The following is an 18,296-nucleotide window of genomic DNA, read 5'->3' on the forward strand; positions in this document are numbered from 1 at the left end:
AGGGAGTTCCTGCTCCCCTAAGGAGGTGACAGGTGTCCCTGAACCACAGTGACATCCTGCTAACCACAGGGCTAGCAGGGACTCAGGAACCCCTTCCCTTTTCCCTCAGAGTGAATCAGAACCATCACAACCTCTGGCTGCTGCCATTACAACATCCTCTCTGCCTGCCGAGGGAGGACACCAATGCTGCAGAGCTTTGTACTAGGAGAATAGGATTTGGGATATCTCTACAATCACCAAAATAGACAGACTGGGGTGTTGGACAGATTATATTTGGGTTCCTCACATGGGATGGGGCTGCAGGACCTCGTTTTTCATACACTGGGGGCTGAAAACCCCAAGGCTGTGCATGCACAAGTAAAGCCAGGCAGAGCCACTGAATCCATAGCCTGGTGAGGACCTCTACTTTAATGCTCCACATCAAAGCCAAATTCTCTTAGCTGCTTCCTCCCTGACATGCTGAGAATTTGGAAAAAACCTAGTGCTATTCAAATGCAGTGGCATTTAAGCTGTGGCCTTTTTCTGTATGCACAGAGCAGGGATTTCACTGTGGGTGCAGCTCTTCCGAGGCAAGTTGAAAGGCCACACCAGAGATTCATGTCTTTTTAATGAAGGGATTTGCAGGTAGCACCCCTCTGCCCCACCTGCTCTTCCATTCCCACTGGGAGGGCTGTCTTTGATAGCAGGAGCTAATTGCTGCAAACCTCCCAGGATGAGCTGTTTGGGACTTGGATGAAGTCTTTGTAAATAATCTAGGAAGAGGGCTGGGGGTGGGGTGTGTTTATTAAACAGCTTCTTCCTCCCAAGGTCCCATCAGTGAGGTAATTCCACACAATTTCAGGTGTCCTGAACACCTGGACGCTCCTGAGCCACTGCTACTGCTACAGCAGAGCATCCTTGGCACTGGCCCCTGTTTCTTTTTGAACCCAAATTTTATTGGGTTTTGCTTCTTAACTGCCCCCATGCCACAGCAAGATAATGCTTAAAAGGCAGCAATGGGAAATTTGGTCCCTCCTGGAAAATCAGTGTGTGAGGAGGAGTGGAAATGGTCCCTTATTTCTAAGTTTAGCTGTTCAGTAGCCTCCAGCCTTTCCCAAACACCTTCTGTGGGGCAGGTCCTGTGGGATTCATGCTAGGCAGCAGGAATGCAGCCCATCACCTCCCACCACAGCCAAAGAGCCCTTGCACCTTGCTCTTTGCCTGCTGTGGGATGCAGCTGGATGCATTTCTGCTTTTCCAGAATTGCTGTGTTTCCCTGCAAAACTCTGCCAGTGCAATGCCTGCAGGGGACTCAGGGCTTTCCAACTCAGTGGAGTCCAGGGGAAAACAGAAACCTCGGTGGCACTGCAGAGGGAAAAAGAGAGCAATGCCCATCTCCTGGAGCAGGCTGCAGGGCTGCAAGTGAGACCAAGCCATGCAGCCACTGTCTGCCCCACAGTGAGGGGACCCACAAGACAGATCCTCACTGCAACCAGGCACAGCCTGCCCCAGCAGCCCCACCAGGGAAGCACAGCACCCACAGCCCTGTGGCAGCTACAAGCACACAGCCTTTGAGCTCAGACATGTATTTGCTCTCTGGTGGAAGACGTCACTGGGGCCAGGTCCTCTTGCCCTGCTGACTTCCAGTGGTGGTGTGGGGACACTACTTGCCATTCAGCAGCACCCTGGGGGACCACAGGTGCTACCAGGACAGCAGGCAGGACCTGGGGCTGTCACACGCTCCAGCAGCTGGAAGGGATCACGGATCTTCTCCTGAAAGACAGAGGAAAACCCAGGACAGGATCAGGCCAGTGGGAAGCAAGAGGCACCCAAAAGTAGCATTTGCCCCTCACTCAATCCCTGTCAGCAGAGCAACCCAAGCAGACCTTCCTTTTAGCTATCGTGGGGGGCAGCTCCTGGGTCACTCCAGCTGCTTTTCCCTGTGGCAAGAAGCCAAGAGTTTCTCTGGGACTTTGGCTCTGCTTTTATCTGAGAAATACCTCCTCCTTGGACAGAGACCTGAGAAAATCTCCCCTTCCTAAGTACAAGGCTGTATTTCAGGGATATGCAGCTGCAGGGTGTTATCTCCCCTGCCTCTCCTGGCCAATCTACAGGCTGGAGGGACCACCAAGGAGAAGAGAGAGGCTTCCAGCAGATAGAATGCTTTGTGCTGCAGGGTCAGGGTTGGCAGCCAGGGCCAACCTGCTCTTCCATCAGCAGGCAGGAGAGCAAAGAGCAGGAAGAAACTGTGAGGATGGGCCATCACCTCCCTGGGGCAAGCTGTGCACAGCCATCCCCTCAGGGGAAGGATGATTCCCCTTGCGAGACCTCAGGGAAGTCCAGCTGTCAGCCTCACCAGTCCCCATGGACATGTTGGGGTGGTTAGAGTAGATTCCCCTTTGGAGGGCTTCAGATTGGGTAGGGGTACAGTTTGTCCCAAGTCAGGCACCAGGCACCACTCTTGGTGTCCCATGAGCTTCTGCCCAGCCCAGAAGGACTCAGGTGTCTTGGTATCATTCCACGGCCCTTCTGATACCCCATAGCCACTCTGATGGCATGGGACACCCATGTCCCAATTCCTCTACCCAGCCACAGAGCTGCCCTCTACTGACCTTCTCTCCCTTGCAACAGCAGCTCTGCAGTGCTGCAGCATCGGCCCTGCCAGCTCGGATCAGGAACTCATCCGCAAACCTGGAGCTCTGCAAGATCGCAGCCATCTCAGCATCCACGTCCACCACCTCTCCCTCCTGGGGGCAGAGGAATGGTCACAGGCCTGGGGTCCTGGATATGTGTCCCAGGGGACTCCAGCCACCCAGCCAGATGACAGGGAGAGTGAAAGCAGGAGCACATCTTGGCCCAAAATCTGAAGAAACATCCACAAAACCCAAGCATCAGGCTTCAAACCATTCTGGGAAGCCACCATGGATGTCCTGCTTCTACCTTTACCACAAAGCAGTGCATGCATCTGTCTCTCTTTCCTGTACATTTGCACTGCCCTGGGTTTACACAGCCCCTTAGCTCCCACGCACCATCCCTTCCACCAAAGCCTGCCCCTCAGATCAAAGAGGATGCTGCTAAGTAGCAGCTTCATCAGCTTTAACTCTTCCCTACAGAGCCCCAGCATGCCTCCCAAACCTTGAAGGTGAAGTTGGCATCAAACACCAGCTCTCGCTCGTGCCCCACAATCCCGCCGTTGTAGATGACCTGGCCCGGCCCGGCCCAGCTGCCACCCAGCACCTTGAACAGGCGGAAGGTTGCGGAAACAAAGTGGCAGTCACCTACAAGGGAGAGAATGGTGGCTTGGACACTGAACACCTGGGCTGGGATCCCAGCAGAGCTTCCCACAGCTTCCCAGAGCTGACACTCCCTGGCTGCATCCTCACCAATGATGCCCTCCAGCTCCTTGTTGCCAACGGTGATGGGGCTGGCAGTGACCAGGCATGGGGGGCTGAACCCCACCTCCTCGGCAATGCTGTACAGGTCTCTCCAGTACAGAGCTCCTGCCACGCATTCTCCTGGTACAAAACCACAGACATGGGGGATGGAGGCAAAGGTGCAGGCCCCCCATCCCACAGCCCTGCGTACCCCACAGCACCCGGTGTTTCCGGATGGTCTCGCTCAGGCGCTTGTTGGCGTAGACGTCACTGAAGTACATCTCTCCCCCAGGCTGGAGGGCAGCAAGGAGTGAAGGGAGACCTCAAGAAGCAAAGGGACAAAAGGGGCAGGGAGAATTGGAAATCCCCTAATCTGACCCTGCTTGGACCCTCTGCAGAGATACCCTCCCCTGACCCCATCCTGCATCCTCGCCTTGCTGGATCCCACTTGCTGCTTTTCAGTGGCACCCCAACAACAGGGCCACCCCAAGCCTGCTTTGCTGACACAGGCACCAGCCCACCATCACCTTCAACACACGGAAGGCCTCCCGCAGCACAGCTCTCTTGTCAGGGGCAAGGTTGATCACGCAGTTGGAGCTGTGGAGGAGACCAAGGCTTATTTACACCCTCTTGCACACTTAGCACCACCTGCTGCTGTGTCCCATCACTTCACACAGGACTTGGAAACACCAGTTTGACCATGAAATGGGCAGTTTCTATTCCCAGACTGTAGCCCAGACTCTGGCTTGGGATTTCCCTTTTCCTAACACATGCTTCTGAAGCAAGTGACCCATTGGGGATGCAGACCTAGCCCACAGCCCCGGGAAGCAGCAGGACTGGGGGTGACTGTGGCCTGCACAACACCTACATGACAATATCATAACTCTCGTCAGCCAGTCCGGCATCACCCAGCTTCTCCATGTAACCATGGAAGAACTCCACGTTCGGCTTTCGGTAGCCAAACTTCTCCATGTGGTAAGCAATGTGCTTCTTCGCCACCTCCACCTGGCAAGAGGAAGAGAACAATGTGAGGGGGCTGCTGGGAGGATGAGGGGGAGCCCCAGATTTGTGCCATACTTGGCCCTCGGTCATATCTATCCCGGTGATGTGGCCCTGCTCCCCGACCAGCTGGCTCAGCAGGTAGCAGTCCCGGCCGCTGCCGCAGCCCAGGTCCAGAATCCGGCACGATGACAGGCACTCAGGGATCACCAGGCCGCAGCCGTAGTACCTGCGTGGATGCTGAGCTGGGTGGAGGTGCCCCATGGCACAGCCAAGAAGGGGCTACAGCCCGTGGGGATGCTGCAGTGGAGTAGAGACCCTGGGGTTTACCTGGCCACCACCTCCTCATGGATGCGCTCCAGAGCATCTCTCACCACCTTGGAAAGGGGCCTGGCTGAGGTGATGCACACATTGGTTTTGAGGTCCTCTGTCTTCTGCAGCTCTTTGCCATAGTAATCCTGAGATGGAAAGGACAGAAGCCACTGAACTGTGCCAAGTTGAGTCCTGGGAGCTCCCCATGCTCTAAAACATGGGGATCATGCCTGCACTTAGCCTGTACATGCCCACATTCCTCTGGCACTGGCACTCTCCAGACAAAAACTACTCTAAGGTCAGGCATCCCTTTGCCCCCATCCTCCCCAGCTCCCTCTGCTCACACACACTGATGTGTTTGTGCAAGAGGGATTTAATTCCCGTTTTCAGTAACTTTGCAGGCTGCAGCCATTTCCCTGGCTGAGAATGGTGCAGGGAACAAGGGCAGGCAAACACCAGATTGTTCAGTCCCCCATCCCCGTGGACAACAGGAGCAAAGCTGCCAACTGCATTTTCATCTGGGCCCTGAAACAAGCTTTATCCTCCAATGGCAGCAGGAACTCTGGCACAGCCAGGCACACACCCCCTGCCCAACTGCCCCATCCCTCCACCAGTTCCCATCCACGCCCCTCACCTGCACCTCCTGGTGGATCAGCTCTCTGCAGGGAGTTGTCACTGCAACGGAAATGTGGGGCTGGTGGCTGACACCACAGATGGGCACCACACCAGGTCCTCCCAAGGGCTCTGAATCCTCCTCTTCCCCCAGATACCAGAACACTTTTTTGCTCTCCCCCAGCAGAACCCTGAGAACGCCCCCAAACTTGCAGTCTAATAGAACACTCCAGGGGGCATCTGACCACATCCCCCCACCCCAAAAAATCCCAGACCCAGCTGCCCTGGAGAGATGAGCCCCCAGGGCATCCCTGTAGAGTAAATCCCCCCTCCCCTGCTTTGCAGAGAGCCCTTGGGCCCAAGGGCAGCCCCAGCACCCCCAGCAGAGGCCCTGGCCTGTCTTACTGTCTGCAGCTGCAGCGCCTTAGCCGGACTCTGCCCAGCCAGGCCCACGCTCCACCCCGATACCCTGCACTGTCCCGGCATCCCACACTGCTCCCGCCTGCCTTCCGCCCTGACACCGCTCCCACTGCCCAGGCCCTGGCACACCGCCCCATGGGACACAGGCACAGCGAGGGCTGCTGGCCCCACTCCCGTGGTGAGCACACTGCCATCATTCATGGCTCTTGCTGCACACACAGCCCCAAAACCCACCCTGCTGCCTGATCCCCAAAGCTCTGCACCCTGCTTGCCCCAACGGCAGGGAGACACAAATTTAATGCCACAGGACTGCTGTGGCCTCTGCAGATGATAGGACCTTGGAAGGGACAAGCCACCTGCAGCAAGGTCACACTGCCTCTGCAAAGCCCTCCAGGCTAAAGCAGAATGGGGATCCTGGGGTGCAGAGACCCACCATCCCAAACAGTGTCCCTGATGCACAGGGACCACCAGGAACAGAACCCACAACAGACTGCTGCAGTTTGGTGGTGTTCAGGACAGCTTTTATTCCCAGCAAGAAGGCCGCAAGGAAGACTCTCATTCCCGAAGTGCACCTACAAAGCTGGGGTCAGATTGTCACCCAAAGCAAAAATACTGGTAGGGATGGTGAAATCTAGCTCGAGAAGGCTCTGCAGCACAGGAGCCAGACTCCAGCAGCATTCCAACAGGAATGTGGCAGGCCAGTGTCGGCTCTCAGCCTGCCTCCTCGTATCAGCTGGTGAAAAGCACACTCAGGGAAACAAGTGCTTCCCGTGCACTCCAAGTGCTCCAGATAAGTGACTTACCAAAAACATCACACAGTATTTATAGTTGGTCCTGGATGTGAACAGGTCACCAGTCTTCAAAAGAGCGGTGTAGAACTGAGCACACCAGCTCATGATGCGCTCCTGCCTGCTTCCCAGACAGGCCCTTGGACACCTTCCCAACCAGATACAAGCACACACCACAGCCAAGGCTGCTTCATCAAAAGCTGGAGCAGCAGCCAGGAAAAGGAATGCAGCTGAAGGCTGAATACAGCACATATGGGCTGGCAAAGGGATGATGTTCCAAACTCTAGCAGAGAGGGAAATAAGATAACCTCTGAGGAGGATGATGGCCAAACCACCTTCAGCTAGGCCACTGGCAGATGTGTGTGCTTAGATTCCTGATTTCAGAAATTCTGTGCTGGGACTGACACCTCAGCCTACACTGAAGCACCTCTCATCCCCCCAGGCACTTGCAGCTCACACTGATTAAAATGCCCTAAATAAACTGCACTCTGTGCCACCTCTGTTGCTAAATACGGACCAGTAGCAAACTGCAGGCACCTGCATTTAAACATTATGCCTCAACTCTGCATTTCTTGCCAAGGGTGCTGGTGTGGGCCGAGCACCTCGCACTACATGGGAAGTAAGCAGACACAGGAATTACTGGGAGGAGCAAAGTTTCAGGGAGTTTGTTTCAGCAAGGTGCAGCTGCGTGGTTGAGCACTCTGGAGCAGAGGTGTGGATGCAGGCATATGAGAGGAGGCCATGTGCCAGAAACACAGACTCTTGCACATAGATCCCAGCTGACATCCAGCATCATCCAGACACAGTTCTGAGCCCTGGGGGCTGGAGGGGAGAGGATGCTTCACTCCTCTGCGCCGGTCCGACTTCCTCGTGCCTTCGGCTCCCCTTCATTTCAGCAAGTGACTCAGCTGGTCCTGAAGGTTTGATGAGCGCTCCACACTGGGCACCAAGCAAGAGGAGGTTCATGGTGAGATCTGCTCCCTGATGTGCTGCCTGTGCCCAAGGGAACAGAGCAGCTCTAGAGCTGACACTACAGCAAAGAGAAACCCTGGGGTCCCCCAAGCCCCCTCTGTGTTCCCACAAAGCAAACCTCACTTCCTGCACCCTGCTGTACACAGTTCTGCTCCCACCACCCTCATCTCCTCTCACAAGCAGCCTCAAACACTCCATCCCATCAGTGAAACAAAAGGAAGTTTTGGTATGAACCCCATCTCTTTACTCAAATTCCCATCTCTTCACAATACTGAAGTGTTATCCTGCTGGGCCAACATCTGCCTCAAAGGCAGTTGCAAAAACCTTTCCATTCTGCCTTCCCCCATCCAATTCCATCACCTTCCCCTTTCCACCCCCACATGCCAGGTCCTCCCAGAACTCACTTCTTTTGAATTGCTTCTTGCCTAGATGAGAAAAGGAAAGACAAAAAGAACGTTAAAAAAATCAAAATCTCCGTCACGGTTTATGTTATGTCGAATAAGGGCTCAAGAGGCCAAAACTCCAGGGTGTTTCTGGATTAAGTCCTGGGGGACAGAAGCAGCACTGGCTTTTTCTCCTTAGTCCCAGGGACATCATACACACTCATTGGAGACACAGTGCATGGCAAACAGGAGGCAAAAATTTCAGCTCCCACCCCAAAATAGCCTGAAGAGGGCTGGAAAATTCCAGCTCCAGGGCCTGCTCAGCTTTGAAGAAGTGAAAAAGAAGGATCAGTGTGAGCAGGTGGCTTCATGAAAAGTCTTTAAGGAAAACAGAGAAGGACTGAGGGATCCACTCAGCCCCCAAGAAAGAAAGAAAGAATGCCTACTTACTGGTATTGTAGATGAGTAGTTATTATGGCCATTTTTCTTAAACTCTGTGGAGAACAAAACAAAGAATGAATGCCTACAGAAATCACAGGGAAGCCATCCTAATGCCCTGGGGAGTTCCTCCAGCACAGCCAGCACTGTATTGCTGCGGTACCTCCAGAACACCCCCGCTGTTATCTGTCAGCAGTGGCACACTTCCCTCTCCTTTCCCAGTGACAGGCAGAGACACAAGTGCTTTGTTTCAGCCCACAGTCCCTCAAGCTTTCTGTCAGAGAGGGCACAGCTTGAGGGCTGCCGGCCTGCAGGACACCAGCGGCACTGAAGGAAGCACTGAATTATTCTGGCCACCAGCCCTGCTGCCTGAAATCATGTATTTCACTCCAAGGCTCCAGTGGCACGGCTGCAAACTGTTCTTACCACCCTTCTGTCCTCCTGCCCCTACAAACACTGCTGCTCGAGCATAAGAACACAGCTTACATCTTCGGAGTGCAGGATGGCATCTTCTTGCATCACCATGTTTCTCGCAGCTTGACCCAGAAGCTGAAAGACAAACGTACTGACCAGGCTGAGGCGCAGCACCTTTGCGTTTCCAGACGCCCCCGTGACGGCTGTCCCGAGGCCCCGGTGACACTTGGGGCGACACCGTGCGGGGATCCCCGCGGTGCCGTGAGAGCACATCCACCGGGAACCCCTGAGGCACCGCTGCCACCCTGACGGTCACCCTACCGCCTGCCACCGCCGGAGCCCCGAGGCGCTGCCCAGCCGTGCCCGCCTCCCGGTCCCGCTGTCCCCGTCCCTGCCCAGGCACGAGGATGTGTCCCCTCCTCGGACTACAGCTCCCAGCACGCATTGCGCCGCCCTCCCCGCTCCCAGCTCCGCTCCGGCCCTGTAATCCGCCGCCCGCCCGCACCCGCCGCTCACCTCGGCGCTACGGGAGCCCTTCAGCACCTGCTTAGTGAGAGCGATCACGTCGGTGCCGCAGCTCGTCACCTTCTCGGTCAGGAGCCCCTTCACCGAGTGGCCAAAGCGCGCCTGGGCATCCGCCGCACCCCCCGCCGCCATCTTACCCCGCCCGCACCCCGCTCCGCCTACCGCCCGGAGCCGCTACGGCGAGCGCCAGGGGCCTGAAGGCTCGGGAAGGCGCAGAGCCCGCGGTGGTCGGGGACACTGCCGGGAGGGGTTTCTGTCCCCAAAGGACTCCCCAGGACACCTCGCCGCCTCGGGCACGGACATCCACAGGCTGTCCTGCACTGACAAGCACGGACTAAGGCTGACCAGCGCAGACCAAGGCTGACCAGCGCTGACCAGGGTTTCTCAGCATTGCCCACGGCTGACCAGCACTGCCCAGCGCTGACCAGGGTTTCTCAGCACCGCCCAGGGCTGAGCAGCACTGACCAGCGCTGACCAGGGTTTCTCAGCACTGCCCAGGGCTGACCAGCACTGACCAGCACTGACCAGCGCTGACCAGCACTGACCAGCGCTGACCAGGGTTTCTCAGCCCTGGCCAGTACTTCCCCTGTACTGACCAGGGCTGACCAATGGTACCAGGGGCAGACCGGCGCTCACCAGCATTGCCAGGGGCTGCCCAGCAGTGCTATCCGTGTCTCCCCAGCACTGACAAGAGCTCATGATCAGGGATGCTCCGGGCTTATCAGCATTTCTAGTGCTGCCCATTCCCTCCCGGCTCTGTCGAGGCGCTCCCAGGCTGGGGATGGATTCCAGTGCCCCGCCAGACCCCCCGGCTGTGCTCACGGCACCCAGGACAGCCCTCGAGGGCTCAGCTATCCCCGCACCCCTGGCCCACCACAGGGCCCTGGAGCTGGAGCCCAAGGACGGATCCGACCCTGGGCATCCCCCGGCCCCCAGCGCGCTGGAAGCAGCTCCCCCATGGCCACCCAGGGTGGCCGTGGCCCCGCTGCCCTCGCCCCCCGCCATGCGCCCGCAGCTGCAGAGCTGGCCACGGGCCCAGCGCCCGGCTCCCCCCTCCTTGTCCCCCCGATAAGGAGCCGAGCCCGCCTCAGAGTCAAGGAGACGACCCCGCAGCCGCTATAAGGGCCCCCCGCGCGGCGCGGCCCCAGCCGGCCCCGCCATGCCGCTGCTGGGTGCCCTGCTGCTGGCCCTGGCCCTGCTCTGCACCTGGGGCCTGGCGCGCCGGCGGGACCCGCTGCCCGCGGCCGCGGCTCTGGGGCGCCCGCGGAGCCTGCCCGCCCTGCCGCTGGTGGGGAGCCTGCTGCAGCTGGCCGGGCACCCGCAGCTCCACCTGCGGCTGTGGCGCCTGCAGGGGCACTACGGCAGCCTCTACGCCCTCTGGATGGGCTCCCACTACGTGGTGGTGGTGAACAGCTACCGGCACGCCAGGGAGGTGCTGCTGAAGAAGGGCAAAGAGTTCGCCGGACGGCCCCGCACCGTGAGTCGGCAGCAGGTTTTGGGGACCCCTTCCCGCTGAGGCATGGGGTGAGGCGGGGATGCTCCCAGGAAAGGCACTGGCACGCAGCAGGGTCCGTGTCCCCTCGCCATCCTGCCTGCAAGCCAGGGGCAGGGCGGCCCCTCCACACCCTGATCCCCAGGGTGAGCCCTGCTGTCATCCTCCGTCCCAAGGGTGCCTGTTTTTCCTGCAGCTGGCTGCATCCCTGGGCACGGGAATGTGGGTTCAGGTGCTACCAGGCTCCCTGCACCCCTTAAGTTCCCTGGGCATCCTAGAGCCCCTAACCTTCACACCTGTCCCCAAACCTCTTTATCAGTCCTTGGCAGGGGGAAAGCAAAGCTCGTGTCCTGTGCTTTGCCTGCCTGCATTAACCCCCAGCCCCCTAACCATTTCTGGGACGAGGTGAGGTGATCATCCATCCCCCGCGGTGACTCTAGGACTGCCTGTCCCTCAGGTGACCACGGACCTGCTGTCCCGGGGGGGCAAGGACATCGCCTTCGCCAGCTACGGGCCCCTCTGGAAGTTCCAGCGCAAGCTGGTGCACACCGCCCTCTCCATGTTCGGAGAAGGCTCGCTTGCCCTCGAGAGGATCAGTAAGTGCCTCCCTCCAGACCCAGGCTCCCTCCCAGCTCTGGGTCCCTCCCACGCTGTACTTTTTCTTCTTAAGAGTTCTGATTCCCTAGGAACCAAGGAAAGACAGTGCCTCAAGCCATGCCCCCTGGTGTCCCCGCAGCTTGCCAGGCAGGGGCTCTGTCCCTCTCCTTATATCCCCTGTACTTTACCAACACCTCTCCATGTGTTTTCTACCCTGAACTTTAGTTCCCTTCACTCACAGATGGGGAAACTGAGGCATGGAGCCAGCTCCCCACTTCCACCCAGGAGGATAATCTTGCACATCTCCATTCTCTCTGCTCCTCCCCAGCACCCAGCATTGTCCCTTCTGCCCATCGCAGCCCCTCAGGGCCCAGCCCTGTCTGGGGGGTGCCCTCTGCAGGCTGCACACCCTGAATGAGCAGGGGACCCTTCCTTCCAGCCCCCAGCTGCCCCTTTCACCCCCTTGGCTTTATCACCACTCCCTCATCACCGCCTGGTCTGCCTCTCCTCCACGCCAGTCTGCCGGGAGGCTGCATCCCTGTGCGAGACCCTCAGCGCTGCGCAGGATGTGGCCCTGGACATGGCCCCCGAGCTCACACGGGCTGTCACCAACGTGGTCTGCTCCCTCTGCTTCAACTCCTCATACCGCCGTGGGGACCCTGAGTTCGAGGCCATGCTGGAGTACAGCCAGGGTATCGTGGACACCGTGGCCAAGGAGAGCTTGGTGGACATCTTCCCCTGGCTCCAGGTGAGCGGGGACATGGGCACTGCCCATTCCTCTCACCTCAGATGAGAGGAAGGAGCTGGAATGTGTCCAGTGGGAGCCCCACTGAGTTACAAGGGTCCCTGTCCTTGTGACACACAAGATCCAGTACACTGGTGGGCACTGAGTGACTGCCTGGGGGCCTGCAGGGGCTGGGCTGAGTTGTAACCGGTTGTAATGTGCTTTTCTCCCTCAGATATTTCCCAACAAGGACCTGGCCCTGCTGAAGAAATGCCTCCAGGTCCGGGACCAGCTTCTCCAGCAGAAATTCACTGAACACAAGGTGCCAGCAGGGCCAGGACAGGGCTGAATCTGGGGTGGTGGGCACTGTGCCCAGGACAGCCTGGCTCATGCATGTCCCTTGGCAGGAAGCTTTCTGTGGAGGCACCGTGAAGGACCTCATGGATGCCCTCCTGCAAGTGAGGCTCAGTGCTGAGAACAGCAGCCCTCCGGAGCCAGGGCTGGAGCTGACTGACGACCACCTCCTCATGACAGTGGGGGACATCTTTGGGGCTGGTGTGGAGACCACCACAACTGTGCTCAAATGGGCTGTGCTCTACCTGCTCCACTACCCTGAGGTAGGGTCTGCACCCTACAGCAGGGCTTGGGTTCCCTCCAGCACCAGGGGTACCATGGGGAGTTTTGGGGACGGCAGGTGCCAAAAGAGAAGTCAGGCTCTGCAGATAAGCAGGATCAGGCTGTGGGTGTGGGCACTTCTGCCCCATAGAACCTGACAGGACATGCTGATGATGCTGGGTGTACTCCACTGTGCACAGGGCACCCTGCTCCCTGGGCTCCAACACTGATCTTTGCTTTGCTCCCAGATCCAGAGGAAGATCCAGGAGGAAATGGACCACAAGATTGGCCTGGTACGTCACCCCCACCTCAGTGACCGCCCACTGCTGCCCTACCTGGAGGCCACCATCAGTGAAGTGCTGCGCATCCGGCCCGTGTCCCCCCTGCTCATCCCACATGTGTCCCTTGCCGACACCAGGTGAGACCCCCTTGGGGCACATTCAGGTCATGGGCAGAGACTGTGGGGAGGGAGCGACTGCCTTTCTCTGTGTCTGCTTTACAGCATTGGGGAATACTCCATCCCCAAGGGTGCCAGGGTCATCATCAACCTCTGGTCTGTGCACCACGACGAGAAGGAGTGGGACAAGCCTGAGGAGTTCAATCCTGGTGGGTTGTGTGATCCCCATCCTCTCCTGGCCCAGGGGGATGGCTGGGTGGGTGCAGCAGGAGAGACTGAGCCCTGGGGGATGCCCTTCCCCTTGCAGGCCGCTTCCTGGATGAGCGGGGCCAGCACATCCATTCACCCTCACCCAGCTACCTCCCCTTTGGAGCCGGGATCCGTGTCTGCCTCGGAAAAGTCCTGGCTAAGATGGAGCTCTTCCTCTTCCTGGCCTGGGTGCTGCAGAGGTTCACACTCGAGTGCCCTGAAGACCAGCCCCTGCCCTCACTGGAGGGCAAGTTTGGTGTCGTGCTGCAGGTGCAGAAGTTTCAGGTGAAGGCCAGGCTGAGGGAGGCCTGGAGAGCAGCCTCATGATGGGGAGGAGCCCTGGATCCCAGGCAGGGGGGGTGGGATGTGAGACCACAGAGGCTGCCCCATGGATGGATTGTCCAGATAAAGCTATTCCCAACACAGCATGGCTCTGGCTATTTTTTGGGCAGGAGATGGAGGACAGGGTTAAGTGTGAGGTGTATAGTGGCCCTACAACTTGCTGGGAGCACTGGGCTCAGCTGGGAGGCTGTGGCCTCTCTGCAGCAGCATGGTAGCTCCTCCTGCTCCCTGTCCCGAGTGCTCCCTGTCTGGCTGGATTTTGGCCATCGCTCCAGCAGCAGCAGCACAACCTCCCCGTAACGCAAGGGGCCGTGTTTGCTTTGCTTTTGCCAAAAACTACTGTGCCACGGAGGGCAGCCTGTAATTAGGTTTCTGGTTCTCTATTACTTGACCTCTTAATATTTAACTAAATAGCTGCACAGCTGTGGCTCAGGGCCTCTGGAGGGAAAGTAGTCAAGGCAGAGGGGAAAGCCCCACAGAGCCCCAGCACAATGTGACACCCCAGCCCTGCAGACCCCCTCATTTTCCCCCTGCCCTCTTGCTTGTGAGCAGGCACGAAACAGGCATACACTTCCCCACCAGTGAATCTCCTGCTCAGTGTGTATGAGTTCTCTCAAACCCCCAGCACTTGGCTTTCATGCAGCCCCTTCAACACCGGCATCCGATGCCAAATGGGTCCTGTCAGCCTGTGGCACATGGGTGGTGATGAAGACAAGGTATTTGCAGCCTGGCACAGCACCAGGAGCATCATCCCTTCTCCCAGTCCATCTTCCTGGGGGCTCAGGGTGGTAGGGAGGAGTTGGAGGAAGATTTGCCATTCACATACCTGTCTCAAGGACAATCCCCAGGCTGATTTGAGCAGCTGACCCACAGAAGCCAGGAAGAGGAAGCACAGTAGGAGCCCAGCCCCACTGCTGCTGCACAGTCTCTGATGGCTTTTAAGGGCTGAGTCCCACATGCTTTTCTGCTTTCCTGCCTGTTTCCATCACACCAGGGGTGCCACTGGGTTTCCAATCCCACCCTTCTGCTATGACACACTGAAGCTGTATGGGTGAAGGGGGATGGGACTCAGAACAGGCTTTGGGAAAACTTGGCTAAACATGATGCTCGGGGCTTCCCTGGGGATTGGTGCCAGCCTTGTCCTTCCCCTGCCCCAGGTCCTGTCACTGGCAGCACATACTGGCAGGGAGGCTCCACTCCAGTCTCCTGTAGCATTGTGATGCCTCCAATAGCAACAACAGGACCTCCAGCACATTTGTGCCCCTTTGCCAAGGCATTTGAATTGCTCTTGGTAAGGGAAAGGATTTTGTCCTTGCCAGAATCAACACAGGGCCGACACCTTGCTGTTTGCCAATGCACCCACGAAGTGCTGACAGCCAGCATGCACCTTGGGGCAGAAATCCCCTTTGAACCAGGGATGTTCCTAAACTGGAGAATGCCTCCAGCCACAGCCTCTTGCAATCCACCTTCCCCATGTGCCAGGGCTGGCATGTGCTGTCCTAGGCTGGGAGACCAGCACGTGCTGCAAATCCCAGCACCCCAAGCTGGCTGCTGCAGGGTATCTTGCCCCCCACCCAGCCCACCTCCTCCCCATGGGCAGAAGATGCTGCTGGGGAAATTCAGTGCCCAGAACCAGCTGCCTGGCACTTTGTGAGCTGGTAAACAGCCCCTGGCACAGCTGCTCCCTGCTCTGGGAGTGGGCAGAGGCAGCGCTGAATCACCCGGCTGGTATTTCTATCCTGACAGCTGCTCCGGGCCGTGCTGCTGCACCCAAACCCCCTGGCTGCACCAGAAAGCTTCTTCTGGGCCACTGGCTCCAGCTCCCTGAGGCAAAGGGGGTCTGCAAGGGAGGAATTGGTGATGATGGAAACAATGAAGATTTTTTTCATTCATGGCTGTTCCCACACTGTTTCTTGGATAGACCATGAAGCAGATGTGCAGCTTGTTGAGGGCACTGGGCAGAGCAAGCCTGAGCCTTTCCTTCTTACAAACTCATTTTGGGGGGCACAGCCACCCCCCACCCTGCATTTGGCTGACCCAGCTGCGCCACAGGGCTCAGCTCAGAAGCCCCCTCCAAGTTTGAGAGGCTTCTCTTTGCACCAGGCACCGGCTGACCCTGGACTGTGCCGGAGAGGGGCGGCCGGCCCAGGAGCAGGAGGCGCTCGGAATACCTGCGGGCTCTGCAGCAGGCATAGTGCCAGGAGAGCTGAGTAAGCACAGAGCTCAGGACACAGCTGTTTGCCGGCCGAAAACAAATCGAGAACGAAGCCGGCAGCCTGTGACCCCCCGGCAGAGAGACTGCAGCGCTTGCACCACCGTCGCGACAGCCCCGCAGCGGGCACGCGTCCCATCTGATAAACACAGATCTGTGCCGCAAGGATGGGGAAACCAGCGCTGACCAAGAGGCAACTCCTCCTGGCCTTCCCAGGCTGCCCACTGTGGGATGCTGTGGGGCTTGCCTGAGCAGGGGCTGCCTGTCTGCGCCCCCTCCCGGCCTGGTCCAGGCTTTTCCTATATAAACTGAAGAAGAAAAAAAAAACAAACCAAAAAACCCAAACAGCAGCAAAAGTCTCCCTGGGATGTGTTGCACAGGTAGTGGTGGGGTCCCCCACCAGGTGGAGCTGTGCTGTGCCCCAGCTCCCTGCCAAGCTCTGCCGGGAGCAGGCCAGGCTGGGATGAGCCCAGAACCAGGGGAGATAGAGCTGTGGGAGCCCGGGCTGTGCAGAGCAGGAACTCACAACCACTGACTCACATCCCCGAGCGGTGAGGGGTGCCCAGGGAGCCCCAAACTCCCATCGCTCAGCGGAACAGCCTCATGCTGGCAGTGGAGCCGCTCATGCTGCTTCTCTCCAGGCTTCCTGCCCCAGGAAGCTTTTGATGACTGTGTAACACAGAGGCTTAACTGCACCTCGGCTTTCCTTAGCCTCCAGTGAGGCAGGCAAAGGTCTGACAGCAGGCTGCCAGCAAGCATCGGGACACAATTCCCTCCTCCTCCATCTTCAGCCAACATCCATCCACAGCCAACACCCATCCACAGGGTACAAACATGCTATGATATGCGGCAGGAAGATCACACCAGTGCTCCCAGATGGTGAGTTTGCATCACTGCAGAGCTGAAGAGTCCCTTGGGAACACCAAGGAGATGCTGCAGTACCCACTGATCCCAGGAGCCCCCGTTGTGCCCAGAGGACACTCTCACTGAGCCACCACACTGTGCTCTTCACCTGTCCCCAAGCAACATAACCCCAGCCCACCAGGACACCTGCTGGGTCCTTGCCCTTGGAGCCACCTTCAGTGGCCAAAAACATTCTGTGTAAGCAGCTCCACACTGCCACAGACTCCAGCAAAAATGGACTTCAAGGAGTACTGGCAGCCACGCCTAAAGCACATTGTACAGCAGAACACCGAGCAGTAGATTCACAGGAATTTGCTGTCAAACCTGCTGCATCACTGCAACTCAGTTTTGAAATTATGTACTCGGGACTCCCAATAAAACATCCCTTACAGCTGGGAATGGGTGGGGTTTGCTGCTCCAGAGCTGGAGATGCACATCTGTCCATGTCCTCACACTGCAGCATTTTACACAATGTGCATTTGGAGAAGAGCTCTCTTTGGGCCATGCTGGCTTCCTACACAGGGATACCTGTGAGGGTCAAGCACCTTTCTAAAGCTCCAAAGCTGGAGCTTTGGGAGTCCTCAGTTTTTGGCCTCCTGAAGAGGCACCAGCCAGGCTGTGTCCAAGGAGCTTGCCCACCTCATGTCCTGTCCTGCACCACTCCTTCTCCCCATACCAGCTGCCCCTTGGCTGCAGGTCTAAAATCCTAAAGCACCGAAAGCCCTTAACAGTCCTGCTCCTCAGGCACTTGTGAGCTGTAGAGACCTGGTTCTTACCCCATTTATTTCTTTATGGTCTCTAAATGCCCCAAAAGCCTCCAGGAGTCATAAAAAAGGTACACCACTGCTTCTTCCTGACTTTTTAGAATTAGAAACATCAGCTTGGCTTACTGGTACTTACCTTCATGTCCAGAGGATTCCCCTGCCCTTAGTGGGATGGCTGGAAAGAAAACATGGACATTCCTTATGCCACAGAAATGTTGGCAAAGGGTCCCCCATTGGCACAGGGCCATTCCCAGGACTTACAGCAGTAAATCCCATTCCTTACAGACTGATGGGATGTTTCACCTTCCTCTGTGGTGCGAGGAACAAAACCGGGTGCCAATACATACAGAATTCCTGGGGGTGGCCCTAGGGATATTTAATTGTCTTCTCAAAAGGTACATGTGCTCAGTGTACACAGCTGGAAGTGACCAGCCCCCAGGCTATGGGGCATGCACAGCCTGTTACCACTCATCCAGGTATCCAGGCTCCAGACATCCAGGAATGAGGTCTCTTGAATCCAAATCAAAGTCCTTCATCGTTAAGAGCACCCTAAGACACAAACTGAAGAGCTGTCTTTATCAGCTGTTCTGAGGGAAGAGAAAGGCTGTGATGGTAGGAGTGCTCTCCTCAAACGTGCAGGTAAAATGCTGGCATAAGCACCACTTCCCATGCTCTGCAGCCAGCCAGTGCCAACACACCTCCAGGTAGAATAATAAACCAAATCCACAAACTAAAGACAGATCTTGTTCTTAGCTCACAAAATGATACACATACACATGGACAAG

General features: G+C 57.4%; 3 protein-coding genes across 6 annotated transcripts; 1 reads left to right on the forward strand and 2 right to left on the reverse strand.

Annotated features, from left to right (window-relative positions):
* Positions 1-261: 261 nt before the first annotated feature.
* Positions 262-6,036, reverse strand: AS3MT (arsenite methyltransferase). 4 transcript variants are annotated; one of them, XM_063405394.1, is made up of 11 exons: positions 5,654-6,036; positions 5,299-5,339; positions 4,683-4,810; positions 4,431-4,581; positions 4,222-4,358; positions 3,881-3,950; positions 3,565-3,646; positions 3,363-3,494; positions 3,115-3,257; positions 2,592-2,726; positions 262-1,752 (listed from the first exon to the last, which is right to left on the reverse strand). In XM_063405394.1, exons 1-11 carry the CDS (start codon positions 5,895-5,897, stop codon positions 1,654-1,656), a joined length of 1,362 nt encoding a protein of 453 aa, XP_063261464.1. In that variant the 5' UTR covers positions 5,898-6,036; the 3' UTR covers positions 262-1,653. The 4 variants fall into 4 exon arrangements, with proteins under 4 accessions (XP_063261464.1, XP_063261463.1, XP_063261462.1 ...); XM_063405393.1 differs by having other exon boundaries at positions 5,682-5,746; XM_063405392.1 differs by lacking the exon at positions 5,299-5,339 and having other exon boundaries at positions 5,682-6,034.
* A 159-nt stretch (positions 6,037-6,195) lies between these two features.
* BORCS7 (BLOC-1 related complex subunit 7) lies at positions 6,196-9,391 on the reverse strand. Its single transcript, XM_063405395.1, has 5 exons — positions 9,208-9,391; positions 8,764-8,826; positions 8,290-8,333; positions 7,861-7,881; positions 6,196-7,423 (listed from the first exon to the last, which is right to left on the reverse strand). The coding sequence occupies exons 1-5, from the start codon at positions 9,346-9,348 to the stop codon at positions 7,372-7,374; spliced, it is 321 nt and encodes a 106-aa protein (XP_063261465.1). The 5' UTR covers positions 9,349-9,391; the 3' UTR covers positions 6,196-7,371.
* Positions 9,392-10,333: 942 nt separating this feature from the next.
* On the forward strand, positions 10,334-13,629 carry LOC134555101 (steroid 17-alpha-hydroxylase/17,20 lyase). Its single transcript, XM_063406453.1, has 8 exons — positions 10,334-10,693; positions 11,166-11,304; positions 11,824-12,053; positions 12,265-12,351; positions 12,437-12,646; positions 12,893-13,062; positions 13,147-13,250; positions 13,349-13,629. The coding sequence occupies exons 1-8, from the start codon at positions 10,376-10,378 to the stop codon at positions 13,615-13,617; spliced, it is 1,527 nt and encodes a 508-aa protein (XP_063262523.1). The 5' UTR covers positions 10,334-10,375; the 3' UTR covers positions 13,618-13,629.
* Positions 13,630-18,296: the final 4,667 nt, after the last annotated feature.

This window comes from Prinia subflava, chromosome 9 (genome assembly GCF_021018805.1).
Source record: "Prinia subflava isolate CZ2003 ecotype Zambia chromosome 9, Cam_Psub_1.2, whole genome shotgun sequence".
NCBI lineage: Eukaryota > Metazoa > Chordata > Aves > Passeriformes > Cisticolidae > Prinia > Prinia subflava.

Bases quoted from the DNA above. Each gene is read 5' to 3' on its own strand.
- AS3MT (XM_063405394.1), bottom strand. From the start codon at position 5,897: ATGAATGATGGCAGTGTGCTCACCACGGGAGTGGGGCCAGCAGCCCTC. The intron at 3,647-3,880 runs GTGATGGTGGGC...GCTGCCCTCCAG, and splicing joins AGGCCTTCCGTGTGTTGAAG to CCTGGGGGAGAGATGTACTT. The intron at 1,753-2,591 runs GTCAGTAGAGGG...TCTGTCTTTCAG, and splicing joins GCTGTTGCAAGGGAGAGAAG to GAGAAGATCCGTGATCCCTT.
- BORCS7 (XM_063405395.1), bottom strand. From the start codon at position 9,348: ATGGCGGCGGGGGGTGCGGCGGATGCCCAGGCGCGCTTTGGCCACTCG. The intron at 8,827-9,207 runs GTGAGCGGCGGG...TTTGTCTTTCAG, and splicing joins AGGGCTCCCGTAGCGCCGAG to CTTCTGGGTCAAGCTGCGAG. The intron at 7,424-7,860 runs GTGAGTTCTGGG...CTTGGTGCCCAG, and splicing joins CAAGAAGCAATTCAAAAGAA to TGTGGAGCGCTCATCAAACC.
- LOC134555101 (XM_063406453.1), top strand. From the start codon at position 10,376: ATGCCGCTGCTGGGTGCCCTGCTGCTGGCCCTGGCCCTGCTCTGCACC. The intron at 11,305-11,823 runs GTAAGTGCCTCC...CCTCCACGCCAG, and splicing joins GCTTGCCCTCGAGAGGATCA to TCTGCCGGGAGGCTGCATCC. The intron at 13,251-13,348 runs GTGGGTTGTGTG...TTCCCCTTGCAG, and splicing joins GCCTGAGGAGTTCAATCCTG to GCCGCTTCCTGGATGAGCGG.